At 45.0% G+C, this 27,139-nt stretch overlaps 1 protein-coding gene across 7 annotated transcripts in view; it reads left to right on the top strand.

The window, feature by feature from the left end:
- Window positions 1-27,139, top strand: part of dym (dymeclin) — a 211,870-nt gene that overhangs the window by 52,372 nt on the left and 132,359 nt on the right. For all 7 annotated transcript variants that reach the window (XM_036936880.1, XM_036936885.1, XM_036936884.1 and 4 more), the window contains exons 9-11: window positions 22,168-22,356; window positions 24,524-24,702; window positions 26,591-26,716. In XM_036936880.1, the coding sequence (XP_036792775.1) occupies window positions 22,168-22,356; window positions 24,524-24,702; window positions 26,591-26,716 (494 nt within the window). The remainder of the gene's footprint in view (window positions 1-22,167; window positions 22,357-24,523; window positions 24,703-26,590; window positions 26,717-27,139) is intronic.

Below are 27,139 nucleotides of genomic sequence, written 5' to 3'. Positions count from 1 at the left end.
GGCTACGAACGCACATACACACTCCTGCGCCTCCTGCTCTTCCTGGCTACGAACGCACATACACACACACACACACTCCTGCGCCTCCTGCTCTTCCTGGCTACGAACGCACATACACACACACACTCCTGCCCCTCCTGCTCTTCCTGGCTACGAACGCACATACACACACACACACACACACACACTCCTGCGCCTCCTGCTCTTCCTGGCTACGAACGCACGTACACACACACACACACACTCCTGCGCCTCCTGCTCTTCCTGGCTACGAACGCACATACACACACACACACACTCCTGCGCCTCCTGCTCTTCCTGGCTACGAACGCACATACACACACACACTCCTGCACCTCCTTCTTTTCCTCGCTACGAACGCACATACACACACCGGGCTGCTAGCCGGGCTGCTCAGTACCATGTTACGTTATAGCCTTATTATATATATATATACAGTGCCTTGCGAAAGTATTCGGCCCCCTTGAACTTTGCGACCTTTTGCCACATTTCAGGCTTCAAACATAAAGATATAAAACTGTATTTTTTTGTGAAGAATCAACAACAAGTGGGACACAATCATGAAGTGGAACGACATTTATTGGATATTTCAAACTTTTTTAACAAATCAAAAACTGAAAAATTGGGCGTGCAAAATTATTCAGCCCCTTTACTTTCAGTGCAGCAAACTCTCTCCAGAAGTTCAGTGAGGATCTCTGAATGATCCAATGTTGACCTAAATGACTAATGATGATAAATACAATCCACCTGTGTGAAATCAAGTCTTCGTATAAACGCACCTGCACTGTGATAGTCTCAGAGGTCCGTTAAAAGCGCAGAGAGCATCATGAAGAACAAGGAACACACCAGGCAGGTCCGAGATACTGTTGTGAAGAAGTTTAAAGCCGGATTTGGATACAAAAAGATTTCCCAAGCTTTAAACATCCCAAGGAGCACTGTGCAAGCGATAATATTGAAATGGAAGGAGTATCAGACCACTGCAAATCTACCAAGACCTGGCCGTCCCTCTAAACTTTCAGCTCATACAAGGAGAAGACTGATCAGAGATGCAGCCAAGAGGCCCATGATCATTCTGGATGAACTGCAGAGATCTACAGCTGAGGTGGGAGACTCTGTCCATAGGACAACATTCAGTCATATATTGCACAAATCTGGCCTTTATGGAAGAGTGGCAAGAAGAAAGACATTTCTTAAAGATATCCATAAAAAGTGTTGTTTAAAGTTTGCCACAAGCCACCTGGGAGACACACCAAACATGTGGAAGAAGGTGCTCTGGTCAGATGAAACCAAAATTGAACTTTTTTGCAACAATGCAAAACGTTATGTTTGGCGTAAAAGCAACACAGCTGAACACACCATCCCCACTGTCAAACATGGTGGTGGCAGCATCATGGTTTGGGCCTGCTTTTCTTCAGCAGGGACAGGGAAGATGGTTACAATTGATGGGAAGATGGATGGAGCCAAATACAGGACCATTCTGGAAGAAAACCTGATGGAGTCTGCAAAAGACCTGAGACTGGGACGGAGATTTGTCTTCCAACAAGACAATGATCCAAAACATAAAGCAAAATCTACAATGGAATGGTTCAAAAATAAACATATCCAGGTGTTAGAATGGCCAAGTCAAAGTCCAGACCTGAATCCAATCGAGAATCTGTGGAAAGAACTGAAAACTGCTGTTCACAAATGCTCTCCATCCAACCTCACTGAGCTCGAGCTGTTTTGCAAGGAGGAATGGGAAAACATTTCAGTCTTTCGATGTGCAAAACTGATAGAGACATACCCCAAGCGACTTACAGCTGTAATCGCAGCAAAAGGTGGCGCTACAAAGTATTAACTTAAGGGGGCTGAATAATTTTGCACGCCCAATTTTTCAGTTTTTGATTTGTTAAAAAACTTTGAAATATCCAATAAATGTCGTTCCACTTCATGATTGTGTCCTACTTGTTGTTGATTCTTCACAAAAAAAATACAGTTTTACATCTTTGTTTGAAGCCTGAAATGTGGCAAAAGGTCGCAAAGTTCAAGGGGGCCGAATACTTTCGCAAGGCACTGTGTGTGTATGTATATGTGTGTATATATATATATATATATATATATATAAAAGAAGCAGATACCTTAATAACATAAGCATTCAGACCCTTTGCTATGAGACTCGAAATTGAGCTCAGGTGCATTCTGTTTCCATTGATCATCCTTGAGATGTTTCTACAACTGGATTGGAGTCCACCTGTGGTAAATTCAATTGATTGGGCATGATTTGGAACATACCTGTCTATAAAAGGTCCCACAGTTGACAGTGCATGTCAGAGCAAAGGTGGAAGGAATTGTCCGTAGAGCTCCGAGCGAGCATTGTGTTGAGGCACGGATCTGGGGAAGGGTACCAAAACATGTCTGCAGTATTGAAGGTCCGCAAGAACACAGTGGCCTCCATCATTCTTAAATGGAAGAAGTTTGGAACCACCAAGACTCTTCCTAGAGCTGACCGCTCGGTCAAACTGAGCATTCAGGGGAGAAGGGCCTTGGGGAGGGAGGTGACCAAGAACCCAATGGTCACTCTGACAGAGCTCAGGATCGAGGCAAAGATGAACAGAGCAAAGAAGAGAGAGATCCTTGATGAAAACCTGCTCCAGAGCGCTCAGGACCTCCGACTGGGACGAAGGTTCATCTTCCAACAGGACAACGACCCCATGCGCACAGCCAGGATAACGACCCTAAGCACACAGCTAAGACAACGCAGGAGGGGCTTCGGTAAAAGTCTCTGAGTGTCTTTGAGTGGCCCAGCCAGAGCCCAGACTTGAACCTGATCAATCATCTCTGGAGAGACCTGAAAATAGCTTTGCAGCGACACTCCCCACTCAACCTGACAGAGCTTGAGAGGATCTGCGTAAAATAACTTCCCAAGTACAGGTGTACCAAGCTTGTAGCGTCACACCCAAGAAGACTCTAGGCTGTAATCACTGCCAATGGTGCTTCAACAAAGTACTGAGTAAAGGGTCTGAATACTTATGTAAATGTGATATTTCCATGTTTTATTTTTTTTATACATTTCTAAAAATCTGTTTTTGCTTCATCATTATGGGTTATTGTGTGTAGATTGATGTGTAAATAACACTATTTAATCCATTTTAAAATATTGGTTAATGTTTCAAATTTGGCCTCAGAACAGCAGAACAGCCTCTGTACAAGGTGTCGAAAGCGTTCCACAGGCTGGCCCATGTGGACTCCAACGCTTCCCACAGTTGTGTCAAGTTGGCTGGATGTCCTTTGGGTGGTGGACCATTCTTGATACACACAGGAAACTGTTGAGCGTGAAAAGTGAAAAACCCAGCTGCGTTGCAGTTCTTGACACAAACTGGTGCGCCTGCCATATCCCGTATCCCGTTCAAAGGCACTTAAATATGTTGTTTTGCCCATTCACCCTCTGAATGGCACACATTCTCAATTGTCTCAAGGCTTAAAAATCCTTCTTTAACCTGACACCAGCTCTGTGACTGGTACAGATGAACTGCAATAGACAGACCGCATACAGGACAAGACATTCAACATGGATTTGAAGCGGATTTAACAAGATATCAACAAGGATTCACCTGGTCACTCTGTCATGGGGAAAATAATGCACCACATCAGGAAAATATGACGATTTCATGGACCTCTTGGATGAAAAATACGTTATGGGAGAAGAAAACAGCCATTCCCGGTCTTAATGTTTTCATCACTCAGAGTATGGTATGTTACCATGCCAGTAAAGCCCATTGAATTGAGAGAGGCAGAGCGAGTGAGTGACCGGCTGTCTGAATGGAAAACAAGAAGAGCCCATGGTCAAACAAAAGAAGAGGAAGAGGGGCCCTTTATGGACATGGAGGGAGAGAGACTCTGAGTCTGAATGGATCGGCGGTCAGCGGTTTCCCTTAGATAAGTGTCCTTTGTTGGTGGCAGACGCCTATCAGTGGGCCATCAGAAGCCGGCCAGTCTCTGTCTCTGACTACTGTGTGTGTGTGTGTGTGTGTTTCCCTTTGTGTGTAAGTGCAACTACTGTCTGACTGTTATCAGAGGTCAGAGTTATGCCTTGTCCTCTCTGTAATCCCCCAGAGCCTCAGTGTCTGCTACTGCCTCGTCTCCTCCCTCTCTCTCACACACACACACACACACACACACACACACACACACACACACACAGACTAATAGATAGACGCCATATAGGATTTTGGCTGACTGGTTGTAGTCATGACGGTCACGTCCACAGCTGGGACAGACCGTCGTCTCTCCCCTTACTGAGATGACTGGAGCACAGACTGGAAACTGCCTGGTGTGTCCACACTGGAACAAATTGTGTAATGTGACAGACAGAGATAACATGCCCTGCAGGCCTGGATGGACGGGCAGGCAGGCAGACAGACGGGCAGACAGACAGACAGACGGGCAGGCAGGCAGGCAGGCAGACAGACAGACGGGCAGACAGACGGGCAGGCAGGCGGGCAGGCAGGCAGACAGACGGGCAGACAGACAGACGGGCAGGCAGGCGGGCAGGCAGGCAGACAGACAGACGGGCAGGCAGACAGACGGGCAGGCAGACAGACGGGCAGGCAGACAGATGGGCAGGCAGACAGACGGGTAGGCAGGCAGACAGACGGGCAGGCAGACGGGTTGGTTAAGGCTCCCTTTTTTTCAGTTTGAAGCATTCTTTCCTCAGATTTTCCCATCACTCATTTACCCCCAGCATGATCATATAATCCTGTTTCACATGCCGCCACAGGACTGTGTGTGTGTGTGTGTGTGTGTGTGTGTGTGTGTGTGTGCGCATGCTTAAAGATGTGTCTTACTCATAGCCCTGTGCCTGTATGATCTTTAGTTGGACATTCCCAGCCAGTCTCTCTGCCAGCCAGTCTCTTAGCCTGCCTCAGTCAGTCACACTATGTCTGTGGGCAGGGCTGGAGCCGACCTATGAATCTCTCTATTCATCACACCAGTTTTATATCAGCCCTCTCATTTGTCTCCATGGAAAGAAGAGATTGTTGAAGCCATCCAACCAGCTGCATTGTAATCGCCCTTTTACTGTATTACTGTAGGCTTCCTAATGTTCCAATGCTCTGTGAGAAATGACAATCTAAGATGATTCCATCCAGACATCGTCTGACTGAGACAGTTGGCTTAGAGGACATTCCAAATGGGACCCTGTTTCTAATGGGGCGGCAGGTAGCCTAGTGGTTAGAGTGTAGAGGCGGCAGGTAGCCTAGTGGTTAGAGTGTAGGGGCGGCAGGTAGCCTAGTGGTTAGAGTGTAGAGGCGGCAGGTAGCCTAGTGGTTAGAGTGTAGAGGCGGCAGGTAGCCTAGTGGTTAGAGTGTAGAGACGGCAGGTAGCCTAGTGGTTAGAGTGTAGAGGCGGCAGGTAGCCTAGTGGTTAGAGTGTAGAGGCGGCAGGTAGCCTAGTGGTTAGAGTGTAGAGGCGGCAGGTAGCCCAGTGGTTAGAGTGTGGAGGCGGCAGGTAGCCCAGTGGTTAGAGTGTCGGGCCAGTAACCGAAAGGTTGCTAGATCGAATCCCAGAGCTGACAAGGTAAAAATCTGTGGTTCTACCCCTGAACAAGGCACTTAACCCACTGTTCCTAGGCCGTCATTGAAAATAAGAATTTGTTCTTAACTGACTTGCCTAGTTAAATAAAGGTTAAATTAAAACATAATGGCACTGGTCCAAAGTCGTGTACTAAATAGGGTTCCATTTGGGAATCACCCTTTGTTGCCATGAAAACTATACAAGCTCTTACTAACAGCAGTGAAAACGGTTGGGCTGAATTCATGTACAGGGGCTTTCATCCCGTCGCTCCGGTTCTTTTCTATTTTTTTGAGTCGTGGTCGTCCGTGCTGGCAGACTTGCAGTAGTAATTGAACATCCTGTTCTGTTTGTTGTAGTTCATCTGTACTGGTCACAGAGCTGGTGTCAGTCTGTGCCTGTATTCTGACTTCGCATTTTAAATAACCAGACGTTGGAACAAATGGTTTATTGGTTTAGAAAATACACATTCATTTATTGAATATGTTGTGTATAATGCCATGTCTTTCGGTGCTGCCAATGTCGCCTCTAAAGAGAAAATGATGCATTTTCGAGTTTGGTTGGGATGCCGGAGATTTAACTGGGTCATTTACGCATTCAAATAATGTATTTTGTGTATTTGTTTGCCTTACAAAGTGCACATTGTAATGCTATTGAGAACTATTTCTACAGGAATGTATGTTACAAACGTACCTGTTTTAATCCTTGTTTATTGAGGAGGTGAATCATTTATTTTATTTCTGCTGCATCAGGAAGGAGGGTTGGCAAGCCAGGTCCTTGATCTGAAGCACCGTTTTAAACTGGCCAAATCCCAGGGGGAGGGTTGGCAAGCCAGGTCCTGGATCTGAAGCACCGTTTTAAACTGGCCAAATCCCAGGGGGAGGGTTGGCTAGCCAGGTCCTGGATCTGAAGCACCGTTTTAAACTGGCCAAATCCCAGGGGTAGATACATATTTTCCCAGAGTCAGATGAACTCGTGGATACCATTTGAATGTCTCTTTGTTTGAGGCATGCTAGCTGTTACCATAGACATCCAGTCATTGTGCTAAAGCTAGTTAGCGTTGGCTGGCGAAACTACCTCCTATCACGTCCTTCATCCTGGATGTCACTTAGCATGTTTTCCTCAGAGAAAAGGTCTGAAAAGGGAGAGGAAACATTTCATCCTGGTTATTAGTGAAGTTGAGTAGTGCCTGGTCTGCCAGTTCACGGTTGTCCTGAGGAAGTGGAGCAGAGCTTAGTCATGCCGAGGCCCGTCTCCCCATCAGCGTTTTCCGCGTTCCAAATGGTACCCTATTCTCTACATAGAGCACTACTTAGGGATTAGTCGTGTCATTAGGGATATACAGACCTGTCTGTGTGTTCACGTGTCACTGTGCCAGGTTTGCCCCACAGTGTGTCGGTCCGCGCCAGACTGGCCCCACGGCACCATAGTGCCACCTGTCTAACTTCCTGTCCAGAACAAAGCAGCTGACAATGTAGAGGCACAGGAAGTGGCACTCTCTCTGTGTGTGTGTGTGTGTACGTGTACCACCAAATGAATATTGCTCTGTCCGGAGTACCCCTGAAGTACCCCCTCATGTGCATTTTACCAGTGAGCCTATGGTCTCATGAGTCTTCTCAAGTACCCCCTGTGCATAGACCAAGTACCCCCAGAGGTGCTAGTACCCCTGGTTGGGGACCACTGTGTCAGACTATATGAACCACTGTGTTAGACTATAAGTCTGCAATTTAACAATCTAGTAATGTGTGGCTTGACATTTTGTTCCACATCTGAAGCTAGATTAAATCTGGTTTTAGAAGTAGGCTAGTAATAAAATACGATGACAGAATCCAGAGTAAATTACGACCAGAAATGATGAGTGTAGATGAAGTACTGCTGCCAAGACCTGGACTATACAGTATATATAGAGAATATAGTCATTATGCTCTCGGTTGAATTGTCTGTTTCCATGGACACATAGAAATTAATTCAGTGATGCTCTGGCTGTGAATAGTTGGAATAGCAGCTCCTGTTGTCATAGTTGAGAGGAGACCAAACCAACCTATACTGCCTATGGCTCCACAGTGCATATATACAGGACATGAGGTCTGGGAGCCCGTACGTGTGTGTATACGTCTGTGTACATCTTGTGTGTGTCTGAGTTTACTGTATCTGTGTGTGTGTGTGTCTGTGTCTGAGTGTACTGTGTGTGTGTGTGTGTCATTATCAGAAGGATGTTTAATTACCGTGGGATGGCATGGCGTGGTATGTTCTGCATATTTCTCCTATGGTTGGATTATCATCACGGCTACCAGCCTCAGTGTCTGTCTATAAGCTGCTGGGCCTCCGTCACCATGTCTTAATTCGTTTACTCTTCTGCAAATAAAACTTAAGACTGGAAACATGTAAGCACAATGTGTCACTGTCTGTTCTGTTACCGTCAAACGTAGACACGCACGCACGCACGCACACACACACACACACACACACACATTCTGTCCCTGTTTGCTCACCCCTACCCGCCTTTCATGTTTCCAGTCAGAAACGGTTCTTGTTCCTGGATGCTGGGGTTTATGAAATTCCCCTCTGACCCTTTTTGTGCCTCATTTATCAATCATGGCAGAAAGAATGTGTGTAAATAGTTTGTAGAAATTCAGCATTTACCAAAGATTTACCGTGCCTAGTATTCAGTCCCATTGGCTTTTTCCACATTTTGTTAGGTTATAGCCTTATTCTAAAATGTATTAAATCGTTCCCCCCCCTCATCAATACCCCATAATGACAAACAAAAACAGTTTTTTAGACATTTCTGCTAAGTTATTAAAAATAGAAAACTGATATCACATAAGTATTCAGATCTTTACTCAGTACTTTGTTGAAGTACCTTTGGCAGCGATTCCAGCATCAAGTCTTCTTGGAAGGTGAACCTTTGCCCCAGTATGAGGCCTTGATCGCTCTGGAGAAGGTTTTCATTGCTCTGTTCATCTTTGCCTCAATCCTGACTAGTCTCCCAATCCCTGCTGCTGAAAAACATCCCCACAGCATGATGCTGCCACCACCATGCTTCACCGTAGGGATGGTGCCAGCTTTCTTCAAGACGTGATACTTGGCATTCAGGCCAGAGTTAAATCCTGGTTTCATCAGACCAGAGAATCTTGAGTGTCTAGGTGCCTTTTGGCAATCTCCAAGTGGGTGGTGGTGCCTTTTACTGAGGAGTGGCTTCCGTCTGGTCACTACCATAAAGGCCTGATTGGTGGAGTGCTGCAGAGATGGTTGTCCTTCTGGAAGGTTTTCCCCATCTCCACAGAGGAACTCTGGAGCTCTGTCAGAGACCATTGGGTTCTTGGGCATTGGCAAAGAAGGTGACCTTCTCCCTCGATTGCTCAGTTTGGCCGGGCGGTCAGCTTTAGGAAGAGTCTTGGTGGTTCCAAACTAATTCCATTTAAGAATGATAGAGGCCACTGTGTTCTTGGGGACCTTCAATGCTGCAGACATGTTTTGGTACCCTTTCCCAGATCTGTGCCTTGACACAATCCTGTCTTGGCCAATTCCTCCAACCTCATTCCTTCAACCTTTACTCTGACATGCACTGTCAACTGTGGGACCTTATATAGACAGGTGTGTGCCTTTCCAAATAATTTCCAATCAACTGAATTTACCACAGGTGGACTCAAATCAAGTTGTAGAAACAAGGATGATCAATGGAAACAGGATGCACCTGAGCTCAATTTCCAGTCTCATAGAAAAGGGTCTGAATATTTATGTAAATAAAGTATTTCTGTTTTTTATGTTTAATACATTTGTAAAAATGTCCCAAATTATTTTTTTGCTTTGTCATTATGGGGTATAGTGTGTAGGTTTATTAGGAAGTTGTATTTATTTATTGCATTTTAGAATAAGACTATCACGTAACAAAATGTAGAAAAAGTCAAGGGGTCTGAATACTTTCCGAAGGCACTGTAGGAGCTCAAATAGGTAAACAAAACCATTGGTGTACGAAACGTGATACATCTTGTGTGGGAGGGAACTGTGACAAGGAGCTGGGTTGGAAGATGGTGTGTAGGTAGGTAGGTAGCTTGACCTGGTAAACAAACCACTTCCAAGGTGTCAGAAACATTAATACAATCTTGTGTGGAAGGAAGCTGTGAGTGTGTAGGCTGTTACTGCCGTTTCTGCTTTACTGACACCATCACTTGTTGTTGAGGTCATCTCCTATCGTATCCTCCACCATTAGCCTCAGACCCATATCAACAGTACAGATTAGAGGTCGACCGATTAATCGGAATGGACGATTAATTAGGGCAGATTTCAAGTTTTCATAACAATCGGAAATCTGTATTTTTGGACACGGATTTGGCCTTTTTTTCCCTTTCTTTTTTACACCTTTATTTAACGAGGCAAGTCAGTTAAGAACACATTCTTATTTTCAATGACGGCCTAGGAACAGTGGGTTAACTGCCTTGTTCAGGGGCAGAACGACAGATTTTTACCTCGTCAGCTCAGGGATTCATTCTTGCAACCTTACGGTTAACTAGTCCAACGCTCTAACCACCTGTCTCATGAGGAGCCTGCCTGTTAAGCGAATGCAGTAAGAAGCCAAGGCAAGTTGCTAGCTAGCGTTTAACCTCTAGCACTTAGCCATCCTGGAACCGGGATCGTGAATACAGCCTCAAGCTCATTACCATAACGCAACGTTAACTATTCATGAAAATCGCAAATGAAATGAAATAAATATGCTAGCTCTCAAGCTTAGCCTTTTGTTAACAACACTGTCATCTCAGATTTTCAAAATATGCTTCTCAACCATAGGAAAACAATAATTTGTCTAACAGTAGCTAGCTAGCGTAGCATTTAGCGTTAGTGTTAGCGTTAGCATTCAGCAGGCAACATTTTCACAAAAACCAGAAAAGCATTCAAATAAAATCATTTACCTTTGAAGAACTTCAGATGTTTTCAATGAGGAGACTCTGTTAGATAGCAAATGTTCAGTTTTTCCTGAAAGATTATTTGTTTAGGAGAAATCGCTCCGTTTGGTGCGTCACGTTTGGCTACCAAAAAAAAAATGAAAATCCAGTCATCAAAACGCCGAACTTTTTTCCAAATTAACTCCATAATATCGACTGAAACATGGCAAACGTTGTTTAGAACCAATCCTCAAGGTGTTTTTCACATATCTCTTCGATGATATATCGTTCGTGGAAGTGTGCTTTCTCTCCTGAATCCCAGGAGAAAATGCCCGCACCTGAAGATTACGCACCAATTTAGACAAAGGACACCGGGCGGACCCCTGGAAAATGTAGTCTCTTATGGCCAATCTTCCAATGATATGCCTACAAATACGTCACAATGCTGCAGACATCTTGAAGAAACAACAGAAAGGGCAGGCTCGTTCGTGGTGCATTCACAGCCATATAAGGAGACAATGGAAAACAGAGCTTCAGAAATTCTGCTCATTTCCTGTTTGAAGTTTCATCTTGGTTTCGCCTGTAGCATGAGTTCTGTGGCACTCACAGATAATATCTTTGCAGTTTTGGAAACGTCAGACTGTTTTCTTTCCAAAGCTGTCAATTATATGCATAGTCGAGCATCTTTTCGTGACAAAATATTGCGCTTTATACGGGCACGTTTTTTTTTATCCAATAATGAAATAGCGCCCCCATAGACTCAACTGTTTAAACTTATCTTATAAAAAACAAACAATCAGTCAATCAATCATAATCACTAGTTAACTTCACATGGTTGATGATATTACTAGTTTATATTGATATTACTGCCTGCTACTCAGGCCCAGAAGATAGGATGCATATAATTGGTGGATTTGGATAGAAAACACTCAAGTTCGGACTCAACGGTTAGGACTCAAATTGCAGTTCCTATGCCTTCCACTAGATGTCAAGTATTTAGAAATTGTTTCAGGCTTGTATTCTGAAAAATGAGGGAGTAAGAGCAGTCTAAATGAGTGGACCCTGCATTGTCACAGAGCTTTTTCATGCACTCGACCGAGAGAGTTCCTTTCTTGTTTACCTTTTTTATATTGACGACGTTATTGTCCTGTTGAAATAATATTGATTATTTAGGCTAAAAACAACATGAGGATTGTATATAAACATCGTTTGACATGTTTCTATCAACTTTACGGATACAATTTGGATTTTTGTCTGCCTGTTGTGACTGCGTTTGAGCCTGTGGATTACTGAAGAAAACGAGCTAACAAAACTGAGGTTTTTGGATATAAGAAGATACTTTATCAAACATAACGAACATTTATTGAGTAAATGAATGTCTTCTGAGTGCAACCATATGAAGATCATCAAAGATTTGATCGACTTGATTGGTTACTGTTTGTAATGATTTGTCTGCTGGGCGATGTTCTCAAATAATCGTAAGGAATGCTTTCGCCGTAAAGCATTTTTCAAATCTGATTCACAAGAAGTTCATCTTTAAACCTATTTAAAATACTTGTATGTTTTCTGTATTTTTACAATGAGTATTTCTATATTTGAATTTTGCGCTCTGCAATTTCGCGTCCCACATACCCTAGTGGGGTTATCTAGCGTGTCCTGCATGGCATATAATCGATGCAGTGCGCATTCACGAAAAATGACCGTCGTTGCTCCAACGTGTACCTAACCATAAACATCAATGCCTTTCTGAAAATCAATACACAGTATGTATTTTTAAACCTGCATATTTAGCTAAAAGAAATCCAGGTTCGCAGGCAATATTAACCAGGTGAAATTGTGTCACTTCTCTTGGTTCATTGCACGTAGAGTCAGGGTATATGCAACCGTTTGGGCCGCCTGGCTCGTTGCGAACTAATTTGCCAGAATTTTACGTAATCATGACATATCATTGAAGGTTGTACAATGTAACAGCAATATTTAGACTTAGGGATGCCACCAGTTAGATAATACGGAATGGTACCGTATTTCACTGAAAGAATAAACGTTTTGTTTTCAAAATGATATTTTCCGGATTTGACCATATTAATAACCAAAGGCTTGTGTTTCTGTGTGTTATTATGTTTTAATTAAGTCTATGATTTGATATTTGATAGAGCAGTCTGACTGAGCGATGGTAGGCAGCAGCAGGCTCATACGCATTCATTCAAACAGCACTTTTGTGCGTTTTGCCAGCAGCTCTTCCCAATGTTTCAAGCTGTTTATGACTTCAATCCTATTAACTCCTGAGATTAGGCTGGTGTAACCAATGTGAAATGGCTAGCTAGTTAGCGGGGTGTGCGCTAATAGCGTTTCAATCGGTGACGTCACTCGCTCTGAGACTTGGAGTAGTTGTTCCCCTTGCTCTGCAAGGGCCGCGGCTTTTGTGGAGTGAAGGGTAACAATGCTTCGAGGGTGGATGTTGTCGTTGTGTTCCTGGTTCGAGCCCAGGTAGGGGCGAGGAGAGGGACGGAAGCTATACTGTTACACTGGCAACACTAAAGTGCCTATAAGAACATCCAATAGTCAAAGGTATATGAAATACAAATGGTATAGAGGGAAATAGTGCTATAATTCCTATAATAACTACATCCTAAAACTTTTTACCTGAGAATATTGAAGACTCATGTTAAAAGGAACCACCAGCTTTCATATGTTCTCATGTTCTGAGCAAGGAACTGGAACGTTAGCTTTTTTACATGGCACATATTGCACTTTTACTTTCTTCTCCAACACTTTGTTTTTGCATTATTTAAACCAAATTGAACATGTTTCATTATTTATTTGAGGCTAAATTGATTTTATTGATGTATTATATTAAGTTAAAATAAGTGTTCATTCAGTATTGTCGTAATTGTCTTTAATCAAATCAAATCAAAGTTTATTTGTCATGTGCGCCGAATACAACAGGTGTAGACCTTACAGTGAAATGCTTACTTACAGGCTCTAACCAATGGTGCGAGAAAAAAAGGTGTGTGTGTGTAAGTAAAGGAATAAAACAATAGTAAAAAGACATTTGAAAAAAAGAGTAGCGAGGCTATATACAGACACCTGTTAGTCAGGCTTATTGAGGTGGTATGTACATGTAGGTATCGTTAAAGTGACTATGTATATATGATGAACAGAGAGTAGCAGAAGCGTAAAAAGAGGGGTTGGTTGGCGCGTGGTGGGACACAATGCAGATAGCCCGGTTAGCCAATGTGCGGGAGCACTGGTTGGTTGGGCCAATTGAGGTAGTATGTACATGAATGTATAGTTAAAGTGACTATGCATATAAGATAAACAGAGAGTAGCAGCAGAGTAAAAGAGGGATTGGGGGACGCACACAATGCAAATAGTCCGGGTAACCATTTGGTTAACTGTTCAAAAGTAATCGGCCGATTAATCGGTATCGGCTTTTTTTGGTCCCCCAATAATCGGTATCGGTGTTGTCTTCATATCGTCCACCGTTAGCCCCAGGCCCATATCAGCAGTACAGATGTCTTCATATCGTCCACCGTTAGCCCCAGACCCATATCAGCAGTACAGATGGTGTTTGTGCAGGTAGTACTCCTGGATGACGTCCTGTCTATGATCTCATGCTAGTGTCTCGTCCATGTTGGTGTTAGCTTGTAGAAGATAACTCACAGACGTAGACACACTACATGACAAAGTATGTGGACACTTGCTCGTTGAACATCTCATTACAAAATCATTGGCATTAATATGGAGTTGATCCCCCCTTTGCTGCTATAACAGACTCCACTCTTCTGGGAAGGCTTTCCAGAGTCTAATGTCGGCAGCTTTACACCACTACAACTAACGCTTGGCATTGCGCATGGTGATCTTAGGTTTGTCTGCGACTGCTCGGCTATGGAAACTCCTTTCATGAAGCTCCCGACAAACAGTTATTGTGCTAACGTTTCTTACAGAAGCAGTTTGAAACTCGGTAGTGAGTGTTGCAACTGAGGACAGACGTTTTTTACGCGCTTCAGCACTCGGCAATCCCATTCTGTGAGCTTGTGTGGTCTACCACTTCGTGGCTGAGCCGTTGTTGCTCCTAGACGTTTCCACTTCGCAATAACAGCACTTCCAGTTGACCAGGTCAGCTCTAGCAGGGCAGAAATTTGACAAACTGACTTGTTGGAAAGGTGGCATCCTATGACGGTGCCACATTGAAAGTCACTGGGCCAACGTTTGTCAATGGAGATTGTATGTCAGCAACCAGTGTGGCTGAAATAGCCGAATCCACTAATTTGATGGGGTGTTCACATATCTTTTCATATGTAGTGTAGATGGCATGCTGGGTAAAATAGACTTGATACAGTACAAGGTTCTCTGCATAAACTACTACTGTCTGTCATTATTACCCCTAATGATGATGTCCTGTCTATAGACCACATGATGGCCATTATGGCGGTCGGTCTGGATGCATTCTCACAGACTGTTAGCCACGTTCTGCTCAACCCTTGTGCGCACACACACACAGTCTTGTACAACTAACCTTGTGGGGACACACAATTCCGTCCCATTCAAAATCCTATTTTCCCTGACCCTAAACCTAGCTCCTAACACTAACTCTAACCTTAACCCTAAACCCCCTAGAAATAGCATTAGACCTGGTGGGTTCCCAAGAAATTGTGGGGACCAACAAATTGTCTCCAGTTGGTTAAATTTGTGTTTGTTAAAAATTATTGTGGGACTTCTGGTCACCACAAGTATAGTTCAACACGAACACACACACATGCATGAACACATACACACACACACACACACACACACACACACACACACACACACACACACACACACACACACACACTGTGCTAAACCACTGTAGACTTTTATTCATCCTTACACAGACACTGTTCTTCCAGAGAGAGCGTGATAGCTGAGGAGAAATTCCAAAATGGCTTGGCTTTGTTGGTGTCAGTATCAATGGGAGCTGGAGAATGGAAAGAAGAGCAGTGTTGTGGGGGGATAAAGAGAGAGTCAGTAGAGTGAGTCAGGAAGCCTTGCTGTCAGCCAGCCAGGACCTGGCTCTGCTCTGTACTGTGTCCAAAATGTCAGCCTATTCCCTATATAGTGCACTACTTTTGACCAGGACCCGTAAGGTACAAAACATAGGGAATAGGGTGCTATTTGGGATGCTGCTTTGCTGGTCAGTGCTCTGACAGAAATGGGTCTGCTCCAGCCGGTCTGGTGCCAGTGATGAGCAGGGCTCAGTCACAAGGGCTGCTTATCTCCCCCGCCCCCCCCCCCCCCCCCCCCCCCCCCCAACCCTCTGTTGGGTTACTGCTGCCGGCCGCCACCGCTAGACGCCATGCAGGGAATTAGGACTGCTGGAGCAGCACTGTGGCCTGTGGGCAGAGTATGTGGAAATCCCACCCATCGTCTTTATACACCACTCCAGTGCTCAACGTCTTTTCACCGTTCCGCAATAAATAGCTCAACGCTCACAGGAAAACAAACTGCCGCTCTAAATTTGTCCTTTTCGTTTTTTTTGTTTAAAAAAAATATAACTTTATAAACCCCATGTTCCATTTGGCTTTGAAGTAGACTCTTATCGTAAGGCACTTGAACATTGAAACAACAGGTCGTCGGCTACTGAACCAGGACCTGCCTGATGATATGTGGCTGCTGTGTTAAAAACAAATAGCCTTTTCTCTAGTGTTGAGTGCTGAGTGATTTGGAGCTTTTTGAGGTCGACTCGATTATTAAAAAATAGTCACGGATTTTGGTTCTGATTTTTAAAAATACATTTTAAAAAATTGCATTATGTGGGTAGAATGCGTTCACAATTCTTATCATTTATTAACCATTTATTCCAGGGCTGACACCATTTAGTCAACTGTTCGATTGTTTGGTCGATAGGTTTGTTGGTCAACTGAGATTTCTTAAGTCGGAGCAGTAGCAAAAAAAATATATAATCAAGACACCTGTCTGATTGGACTAATCCATTGTGGAAGCCGTGGGGGTGGCAGAGTCCATCACTCTAAGACATTTGCTACAGAAATTGTACATGGTTATATTACATAAGATCAATGGTGCAACACTAATAAAAAATAATATTTAGTAACATGCGGTTGCTGTCCGCGGTTCTGAAACCCATCAGTGCGCTGTTGAATTGCCACCTTTTCCTAGAGACCACGTTGCTATGTGCATAATAGTAAAATTAATCAGCATGTTGGTGTTGAACAATGTGGTGGAGGCAGCAGCAGAGTTAGGAGACGAGGAAACAGAGTGAGGAGAGAGGAAAAAGGAGAATGAGGAGACAAGAAAACAGCCCTTGACTTAATTGTCTAAGAAAAGAGAGAGAGGAAACTACAACTTAGGTTATTAATTATAGATCTAATTAATAACCTAACTCTTCAATGGGCCTGGCCTCTTAGCACATTCAACTATGTAAAGAAAAAAGTATTTAATAAGAATATTTCATTCATTCAGATCTAGGATGTGTTATTTTAGTGTTCCCTTTATTTTTTTGAGCAGTGTAGTTGATTAAAAAATATATGATGTGTCTATATATGGGAAAATAAGTTTGACAATTTTTACCAAGATTTTTTGTGTCGGGGACAGCCCTAATTTATTCACATTACTTTACTTTAATAAAATGTTTGATACGATGACTTTATTTCATTCCATGTCATCATATCATCTCTATAGAGCTGCTGTCTGACAAAATCACTATTTTAGTAGTTCTTCAAAGTAAATAAGTCATACTTTTGACTGCTGAATGCCAACTATCAATCACTTAGATCATGTATTTTCAGGCTCATGGAGCAACTGCTTTTCTATCCCTCTTGATCGCACATTCTCTCTTCTCTCGCGCCTCATATCCACCAAATGCATCGAACTCTTTGTGTTCTGGAGGAAGTCATGCATTGTCAGTGGAGCAACGCTGCTTTGGGGGTGACTGAGGTGAGTTCTGAGTACCGCGTACCGCACAGACCGGACAAGTTTAAGTGTGCCTGCAATGGATTATGGTCATTGTAGTTCATTTCCACGTTTTCTGAGCTAAACTATGTAGAATATTGGTCTGTTGGAAACTAATACTCCCTACTACATGACACAGTTCAGCCTTGATCTGATTTATCTCTCCAGAAACTTTACATCGAGCTCATAGAAAAAACAACTAAATGGAATTTATATAATTGAACCGACTTCGGTCAATTAGTGTTTTAAAAACCTGAAAAATAACCGAAATGTCGGTTAAATGCTCAACACTACTCATCTATTGATGATCAGATACTTCAGTTGTGCTCAGATTTGACACTTGATAGACAACTTTAGCGCTGTTATGAACTCTTTTTGACAATAGCCTGTAAAGAAATGTAAATGTTTCTGGTGCTGCTGCGTTGGTTATCATGCCATCAATTACACAGGCTGTGACCTATTTCTCTGGTCCACTCGTATCAACATCTCTGCGCATTAGTGGTGGGGTTGGCTGAATAAATGCTACAGAATATGCCTAATCCGAAGAACAGTGATGAAGGAAATTAAAAATGCTGGCCAGAGCATGCCCGGAGCTTGTGGCTGAGCGGTACCAGAGCGAAATGCTCCGCTCACATCCTCTGGCTCTGGGCTAGCCACAGAATGGGGGCTGGGAGAGCGGGAGGGGGAAAGAGAGAGATGAAAAAAAGAGGGAAAGGCAGAGGGAGGAGAGAAGAGAGGGAGGAGAGGGGACCAGATAGAGGGAGGACTGGGGGGGGGGGGGGCATACAGAGGGGGGACTGGGGGGGGGGGGGGGGGCATACAGAGGGGGGACTGGGGGGGGGGGGGGCAGACAGAGGGAGGACTGGGGGGGACCAGACAGAGGGGGGACTAGGGGGGACTGGGGGGGGACTAGACAGAGGGAGGACTGGGGGGGCAGACAGAGGGGGGACTGGGGGGGGCAGACAGAGGGGGGACTGGGGGGGACCAGACAGAGGGGGGACTGGGGGGGACCAGACGGAGGGGGGACTGGGGGGGACCAGACAGAGGGGGGACTAGGGGGGACTGGGGGGGGACCAGACAGAGGGGGGACTGGGGGAGGACTGGTGGGGGGGGACCCAGACAGAGGGAGGACTGGGGGGGACCCAGACAGAGGGAGGACTGGGGAGGACCTGACAGAGACAGTGGGGACAGAGGGAGGACTGACCAGACAGAGACAGGGTGAGGACTGTGGGGGACCGGACTGAGACAGAGGGGACAGAGAGGGGAAGTGACCATGGCTCTGCTGTTCTGTCGGAGTCAAACAAAGTTGGGTACAAGGACACACTGGGCCCCAGTAAATGTTTCCATCTTTCATTAAAATAAAATAATTTCTGTGCTTTAGTCCATGTGGTTGGACAAAGACCTAACACATTAACCGATTAGATAGAAGAAGGACATGGTCGTGGTATTGACCACAGCAGAGCTGATAACCAGTGGGTTTGACATGGTCGTGGTATTGACCACAGCAGAGCTGATAACCAGTGGGTTTAACATGGTCGTGGTATTGACCACAGCAGAGCTGATAACCAGTGGGTTTAACATGGTCGTGGTGTTGACCACAGCAGAGCTGATAACCAGTGGGTTTAACATGGTCGTGGTATTGACCACAGCAGAGCTGATAATCAGTGGGTTTAACATAGTCGGGGTGTTGACCACAGCAGAGCTGATAACCAGTGGGTTGAACATGGTCGAGGTATTGACCACAGCAGAGCCGATAACTAGTAGGTTGAACATGGTCGAGATATTGACCACAGCAGAGCTGATAACCAGTGGGTTGAACATGGTCAAGGTATTGACCACAGCAGAGCTGATAACCAGTGGGTTTAACATGGTCGGGGTATTGACCACAGCAGAGCTGATAACTAGTAGGTTGAACATGGTCAAGGTATTGACCACAGCAGAGCCGATAACTAGTAGGTTGAACATGGTCGAGGTATTGACCACAGCAGAGCCGATAACTAGTAGGTTGAACATGGTCGAGATATTGACCACAGCAGAGCTGATAACCAGTGGGTTGAACATGGTCAAGGTATTGACCACAGCAGAGCCGATAACTAGTAGGTTGTACATGGTCGAGATATTGACCACAGCAGAGCTGATAACCAGTGGGTTGAACATGGTCGAGGTATTGACCACAGCAGAGCTGATAACTAGTAGGTTGAACATGGTCGTGGTATTGACCACAGCAGAGCTGATAAGCAGTGGGTTGAACATGGTCAGGGTATTGACCACAGCAGAGCTGATAACCAGTAGGTTGAACATGGTCAGGGTATTGACCACAGCAGAGCTGATAACCAGTGGTTTGAACATGGTCGAGGTATTGACCACAGCAGAGCTTATAACTAGTAGGTTGAACATGGTTGAGATATTGACCACAGCAGAGCTGATAACCAGTGGGTTGAACATGGTCGAGGTATTGACCACAGCAGAGCCGATAACTAGTAGGTTGAACATGGTCGAGATATTGACCACAGCAGAGCTGATAACCAGTGGGTTGAACATGGTCAAGGTATTGACCACAGCAGAGCTGATAACCAGTGGTTTGAACATGGTCGAGGTATTGACCACAGCAGAGCTTATAACTAGTAGGTTGAACATGGTCAAGGTATTGACCACAGCAGAGCCGATAACTAGTAGGTTGAACATGGTCGAGATATTGACCACAGCAGAGCTGATAACCAGTGGGTTGAACATGGTCGAGGTATTGACCACAGCAGAGCTGATAACTAGTAGGTTGAACATGGTCGTGGTATTGACCACAGCAGAGCTGATAACCAGTGGGTTGAACATGGTCAGGGTATTGACCACAGCAGAGCTGATAACCAGTAGGTTGAACATGGTCAGGGTATTGACCACAGCAGAGCTGATAACCAGTGGGTTGAACATGGTCAAGGTATTGACCACAGCAGAGCTGATAACCAGTGGTTTGAACATGGTCGAGGTATTGACCACAGCAGAGCTTATAACTAGTAGGTTGAACATGGTTGAGATATTGACCACAGCAGAGCTGATAACCAGTGGGTTGAACATGGTCGAGGTATTGACCACAGCAGAGCCGATAACTAGTAGGTTGAACATGGTCAAGATATTGACCACAGCAGAGCTGATAACCAGTGGGTTGAACATGGTCAAGGTATTGACCACAGCAGAGCTGATAACCAGTGGTTTGAACATGGTCGAGGTATTGACCACAGCAGAGCTTATAACTAGTAGGTTGAACATGGTCGAGGTATTGACCACAGCAGAGCTTATAACTAGTAGGTTGAACATGGTCGTGGTATTGACCACACCAGAGCTGATAACTAGTAGGTTGAACATGGTCAGGGTATTGACCACACCAGAGCTGATAACTAGTAGGTTGAACATGGTCGGGGTATTGACCACAGCAGAGCTGATAACTAGTAGGTTGAACATGGTCGGGGTATTGACCACAGCAGAGCTGATAACCAGTAGGTTGAACATGGTCGGGGTATTGACCACAGCAGAGCTGATAACTAGTAGGTTGAACATGGTCGTGGTATTGACCACAGCAGAGCTGATAACCAGTGGGTTGAACATGGTCAGGGTATTGACCACAGCAGAGCTGATAACCAGTAGGTTGAACATGGTCAGGGTATTGACCACAGCAGAGCTGATAACTGACATTGGCTGCTCTTCTTTCACAATCGGTCATGCTGGGAAACTATTGTCTGTTCTGTCTCTCACCTCTAGATGGAGACCAATCCTTTTCACTTTGAGACAGATCTTCTGATACAATCTGAGAAGAAACAACACAGACAGTGTAACGTTTAGCCGAGCCAGAATGCACTGTTCTGAGAGAGAACACAATGTGATGTTCAGAAAATCAACATAGTAGTAGTTTTCAATAGCAATATCTATACTGAACAAAAATATAAACGCAGTATGTAAAGTGTTGGTCCCATGTTTCATGAGCTGAAATCAAAGATCCCAGATATTTTCCATATGTGCGAAAATCTTATTTCTGTCATATTTTAGCCAATGTTTTTACATTCCTGTTCGTGAGCAGTTCTCCTTTGCCGAGATAATCCTTTGACCTGACAGGTGTGGTGTATCAAGATACTGATTAAACAGCATGTTCTTTATAAGTTTCACCTTGTGCTGGGAAAAAGGTCACTCTAAAATGTGCAGTTTTGTCACAACACAATTCCACAGATGTCTTTAGTTGAGGAGGATTTCTGCCTGTAAATAAAGCTTTTTGTGGGGAAAAACTCATTCTGATTGGCTGGGCCTGGCTTCCAAGTGGGGGGGCCTGGCTTCCAAGTGGGGGGGCCTGGCTTCCAAGTGGGGGGGCCTGGCTTCCAAGTGGGTGGGCCTAGGCCCAGTCATGTGAAATTCATAGATTAGGGGCCAATGAATTTATTTAAATTGACTTGATTTCCTTATATGAACTGTAACTCAATAACATCTTTGAAATTGTTGCATGTTGCGTTTCTATTTTTGTTGAGTATGAAATCGTGTCCTTACATTCCTCTCTGTCCATACCAGGTCTTGTAGGTATATTATTTTGTCCCATTTCCATTTTTTAAATATATTTGTTTAATTTAAAAAAATATATTTTGTCATTTATTTGCAGTTACTAGCGCCTATGTCCTGTTTTTCACATTGCTTATAAGGTGTTATAAATGAGCTCGTAAGACATTAGGAAGAGGGTGTTCATAGAAAGTGTTACCAATATTAATATTCTCTACCTATGCGTTTCCTCCAGGTGGGTTGTGGAGTGTGTTCACACTGGGCGGAGCCAGCAGTAAACCAGGATTGGAGCAGGAACAGAACCCGCTTCCCTTATCCAATCAGAGCCTGTTATTACTCCTGGTGCTAGCCAATCTGACAGATGGACCAAACGACTGCCCCAACCCCTACAGACAGGCTGTCACCTGCTTCAAAAACACACAAGGTACTGCCCTATACACACACACACCTTATGCCCACACGCACACCCCTTACAGACAAGCTGTCACCTGCTTCATAAACACACACTGTGGGGCCCGGGAATCTCCAGGGGACCTCACAATACGAAATTGTCATGTTACGTTGTTGTTTTTAATGAAACTCTTATTATGAATATTGGTTATTGTTCTGCGATATTGAGGGAGCTAGCACACAAGCATTTAGCTGCCCATTTAGCTGTAAACTGTGTACATGACAAATATCATCTGATTTGATACTTAGGTGCCGATACAATATGTATTGTGATCTGATACTTATGATTTTATAGCAATTTGATGTTCCAGGAGCACGAGAAAACGAGTTTTGAGTTTGAAATAAGTGCTGAAAACATGTTGACTCACTATTTAAGAAGAAGATGGGACAACAAGTTATAGCCAGTATTTTTTCGACCTATTTGGGGCAGGTACAGCCTACTATTGCTAGCTAACACTACCAAATGTTATTTTTTTTTGGGGGGGGGGGTACTTTGAGTCAAAATATTATTTAAATAACTGTATCAATCCCCCCCCCTTATCACTACCTGTTTAAATGCTAAAGGCATTTGGTCTTATCTATTGAAAATACATATTTTTTATTTAATCAGGGGAGCCCAATTGAGACCAGGGTCTCATTTTCAATGGTACCCTGAGACCGCGAGCTCTGACCTTTTGCTGCTGTCTAACGTATTGAGGAAAACTGTACTTACTATGACTGTGAAATGTGGTTGTCCCACCTAGCTATCTTAAGATGAATGCACTAACTGTAAGTCTCTCTGGGTAAGAGCGTCTGCTAAATGACGAATGTGAATGTTTACATACAGTATTACATATTGTACCAATAGAAGCAGACTTAAAGGGAACTATTGGTGAATGTGTGTCTCATTGTAATTTGCTAGGAGTGTCTGCTAAATGGCTTAAATATTAAATGTTATTGGTCACAAACATATTTGTCAGATGTTATTGGTCACATACATATTCATCAGATGTTATTGGTCACATACATATTCATCAGATGTTATTGCGGCTGTAGAGAAATGCTTGTGTTCCCAGTTCCAACAGGGCAGTAGTTATCGGCTGTAGAGAAATGCTTGTGTTCCCAGTTCCAACAGGGCAGTAGTTATCGGCTGTAGAGAAATGCTTGTGTTCCCAGTTCCAACAGGGCAGTAGTTATCGTGTAGAGAAATGCTTGTGTTCCCAGTTCCAACAGGGCAGTAGTTATCGGCTGTAGAGAAATGCTTGTGTTCCCAGTTCCAACAGGGCAGTAGTTATTGTGTAGAGAAATGCTTGTGTTCCCAGTTCCAACAGGGCATTAGTTATCGGCTGTAGAGAAATGCTTGTGTTCCCAGTTCCAACAGGGCAGTAGTTATCGGCTGTAGAGAAATGCTTGTGTTCCCAGTTCCAACAGGGCAGTAGTTATCGGCTGTAGAGAAATGCTTGTGTTCCCAGTTCCAACAGGGCAGTAGTTATCGTGTAGAGAAATGCTTGTGTTCCCAGTTCCAACAGGGCAGTAGATATCGGCTGTAGAGAAATGCTTGTGTTCCCAGTTCCAACAGGGCAGTAGTTATCGGCTGTAGAGAAATGCTTGTGTTCCCAGTTCCAACAGGGCAGTAGTTATCGGCTGTAGAGAAATGCTTGTGTTCCCAGTTCCAACAGGGCAGTAGTTATCGGCTGTAGAGAAATGCTTGTGTTCCCAGTTCCAACAGGGCAGTAGTTATCGGCTGTAGAGAAATGCTTGTGTTCCCAGTTCCAACAGGGCAGTAGTTATCGGCTGTAGAGAAATGCTTGTGTTCCCAGTTCCAACAGGGCAGTAGTTATCGGCTGTAGAGAAATGCTTGTGTTCCCAGTTCCAACAGGGCAGTAGTTATCGTGTAGAGAAATGCTTGTGTTCCCAGTTCCAACAGGGCAGTAGTTATCGGCTGTAGAGAAATGCTTGTGTTCCCAGTTCCAACAGGGCAGTAGTTATCGTGTAGAGAAATGCTTGTGTTCCCAGTTCCAACAGGGCAGTAGTTATCGGCTGTAGAGAAATGCTTGTGTTCCCAGTTCCAACAGGGCAGTAGTTATCGGCTGTAGAGAAATGCTTGTGTTCCCAGTTCCAACAGGACAGTAGTATCTAACAAGCGTTTCGACCCCCTTTAGACACGTCGTCCATCCCGACAGAGCAGCACCATACGTTCCAGATTAACTTCAACAGCCTGTACACAGCTCTGTGTGAGCAACAGAGGTCTGACCAGGCTACGCTGTTACTCTATACGCTGCTGCATCAGAACACCAATATGAGGAACTACATGCTGTCACGCACAGACATGGAGAACCTGGTAAGTTAAAGGAAAAATAAAGTGGAGAATGGTTCAACTTCTGACCTCTTCATCGTCTCCAGCACCACATCAACATATGACAAAATGGCGCTTTTCTATGTTTTGTATGTCTATGATTATGTGACCATGATGGTATGAGGGCCAGATTGGGAATTTATCCAGGACACCAGGGTTAACACCCCTACTCTTATGATAAGTGGCATGGGATCTTTAGTGACCACAGAGAGTCAGGACACCTTTTTAACGTCCCATCTGAAAGATGCCACCCTACACAAGGCAATGTCCCCAATCACTGACCTGGGGCATTGGGATAAAAAAAAAAAAATTTGACCAGAGAAAGACTGCCTCCTACTGGTCCTTCAACACCACTTCCAGCAGCATCTGGTCTCCCATCCAGGGACCAACCCTGCTTAGCTTCAGAGGCAAGCCAGCAGTGGGATGCGGGGTGGTATGCTGCTGGCAGGGTGGTATGCTGCTGGCAGGGTGGTATGCTGCTGGCAGGGTGGTTTGAATTGTGTCTTGAAATATCCAATTCCATGTGCTGTTCAGACTGTAGGAAAAATAATGGATTTGAATCGGATATGCAATTTTTATTTGATTTGAGTCACTTCAAACTTCCAATGTGAAACAAGGCTTTAGTAATCTTAGTCATCCGCTTTGTCTTAGTTTCTCATTGTTCCCAGCTGACATGTTGGCACACAATGGACAGCTGGTCCTGCGGGTGTGCTGTGATGTCACTTCTCAGCAGGTTTTAAATGTGTTGGGGAGGAGGATCACTCCCACACACACAGTGAAACCATGCTGGAACCACACAGCTCCCCTGTGGAACAACACTCTCTTGTCTTCCAGTGTCTCTTTAGTCTGGGATGCAGTGTGTTGGATGTTGGGTGCATGTCAGGGCTTGCCTTCTGGTTGAGGTCTGGTGGCAGCCCCACTTCCAGCCCCCACCCCACAGCACCCCCTCTGTCTCGTCCCATACCACCCCAATTATGTCCCTCCCTCTTTCTGTGCCGCCCCACACCACCCTCTTTCTGTCCCACCCCACACCACCCTCTTTCTGTCCCACCCCCTCTCTGTCCCACCCACACCACTCCCTTTCTGTCTCGCCCCCTCTCTGTTCTGTCCCGCCCCCTCTGTTCTGTCCCGCCCCCTCTGTTCTGTCCCGCCCCCTCTCTGTTCTGTCCTGCCCCACACCACCCTCTTTCTGTCCCGCCCCCTCGCTGTCCCACCCACACCACTCCCTTTCTGTCCCGCCCCCTCTCTCTTCTGTCCCGCCCCCTCTCTCTTCTGTCCCGCCCCCTCTCTGTTCTGTCCTGCCCCCTCTCTGTCCCACCCACACCACTCCCTTTCTGTCCCGCCCCCTCTCTGTTCTGTCCCGCCCCCTCTCTGTCCCACCCACACCACTCCCTTTCTGTCCCGCCCCCTCTCTGTTCTGTCCCGCCCCCTCTCTGTTCTGTCCTGCCCCACACCACCATCTTTCTGTCCCGCCCCCTCGCTGTCCCACCCACACCACTCCCTTTCTGTCCCGCCCCCTCTCTCTTCTGTCCCGCCCCCTCTCTGTTCTGTCCTGCCCCCTCTCTGTCCCACCCACACCACTCCCTTTCTGTCCCGCCCCCTCTCTGTTCTGTCCTGCCCCACACCACCCTCTTTCTGTCCCGCCCCCTTTCTGTCCCACCCACACCACTCCCTTTCTGTCCCGCCCCCTCTGTTCTGTCCCGCCCCCTCTGTTCTGTCCTGCCCCACACCGCAGGAACACACGCAGGAGACCAGGAAGGAAAACGGAGGCATTTCTGAGTGGATTATCCTGGTTGAATAAATTGTCTAAATGAAATTAAAACCAATATGAGTAACCAACACACATGGTCATTTTCTAATTATCTTCCCTTAGGTGGTGCCCATCCTAGAGATCCTGTACCATGTGGAAGACAGGAACTCTCATCACGTCTACATGGCCCTCATCATCCTCCTCATCCTCACTGAGGACGACACCTTCAACAGATCCATACACGAGGTGGTGAGTACTGACCCCTCACTCTAACCCTCATCATCCTCCTCATCCTCACTGAGGACAACACCTTCAACAGATATGGGGGTAGGGATCGGGATTTGAAACGAACACAGTACCTCAAACAACATGAATTCCCGCTCAGTACATTCGGATTATAGACTTGGCAGACATTTCTCTGAAGGATGATTTTTAAAACGTCAGGACCTGTGCCATTTCAGATAACAACAGTACTATGATTTATGATGATTTCTCAAACATCAGGACCTGTGCCATTTCAGATAACAACAGTACTATGATTTATGATGATTTCTCAAACATCAGGACCTGTGCCATTTCAGATAACAACAGTACTATGATTTATGATGATTTCTCCAACATCAGGACCTGTGCCATTTCAGATAAGAACAGTACTATGATTTATGATGATTT

This window comes from Oncorhynchus mykiss, chromosome 12, assembly GCF_013265735.2.
Source record: "Oncorhynchus mykiss isolate Arlee chromosome 12, USDA_OmykA_1.1, whole genome shotgun sequence".
NCBI lineage: Eukaryota > Metazoa > Chordata > Actinopteri > Salmoniformes > Salmonidae > Oncorhynchus > Oncorhynchus mykiss.
The sequence above is the reverse complement of the archived record's forward strand: the minus strand, read 5'-3'. Positions and strand labels throughout refer to the sequence as shown.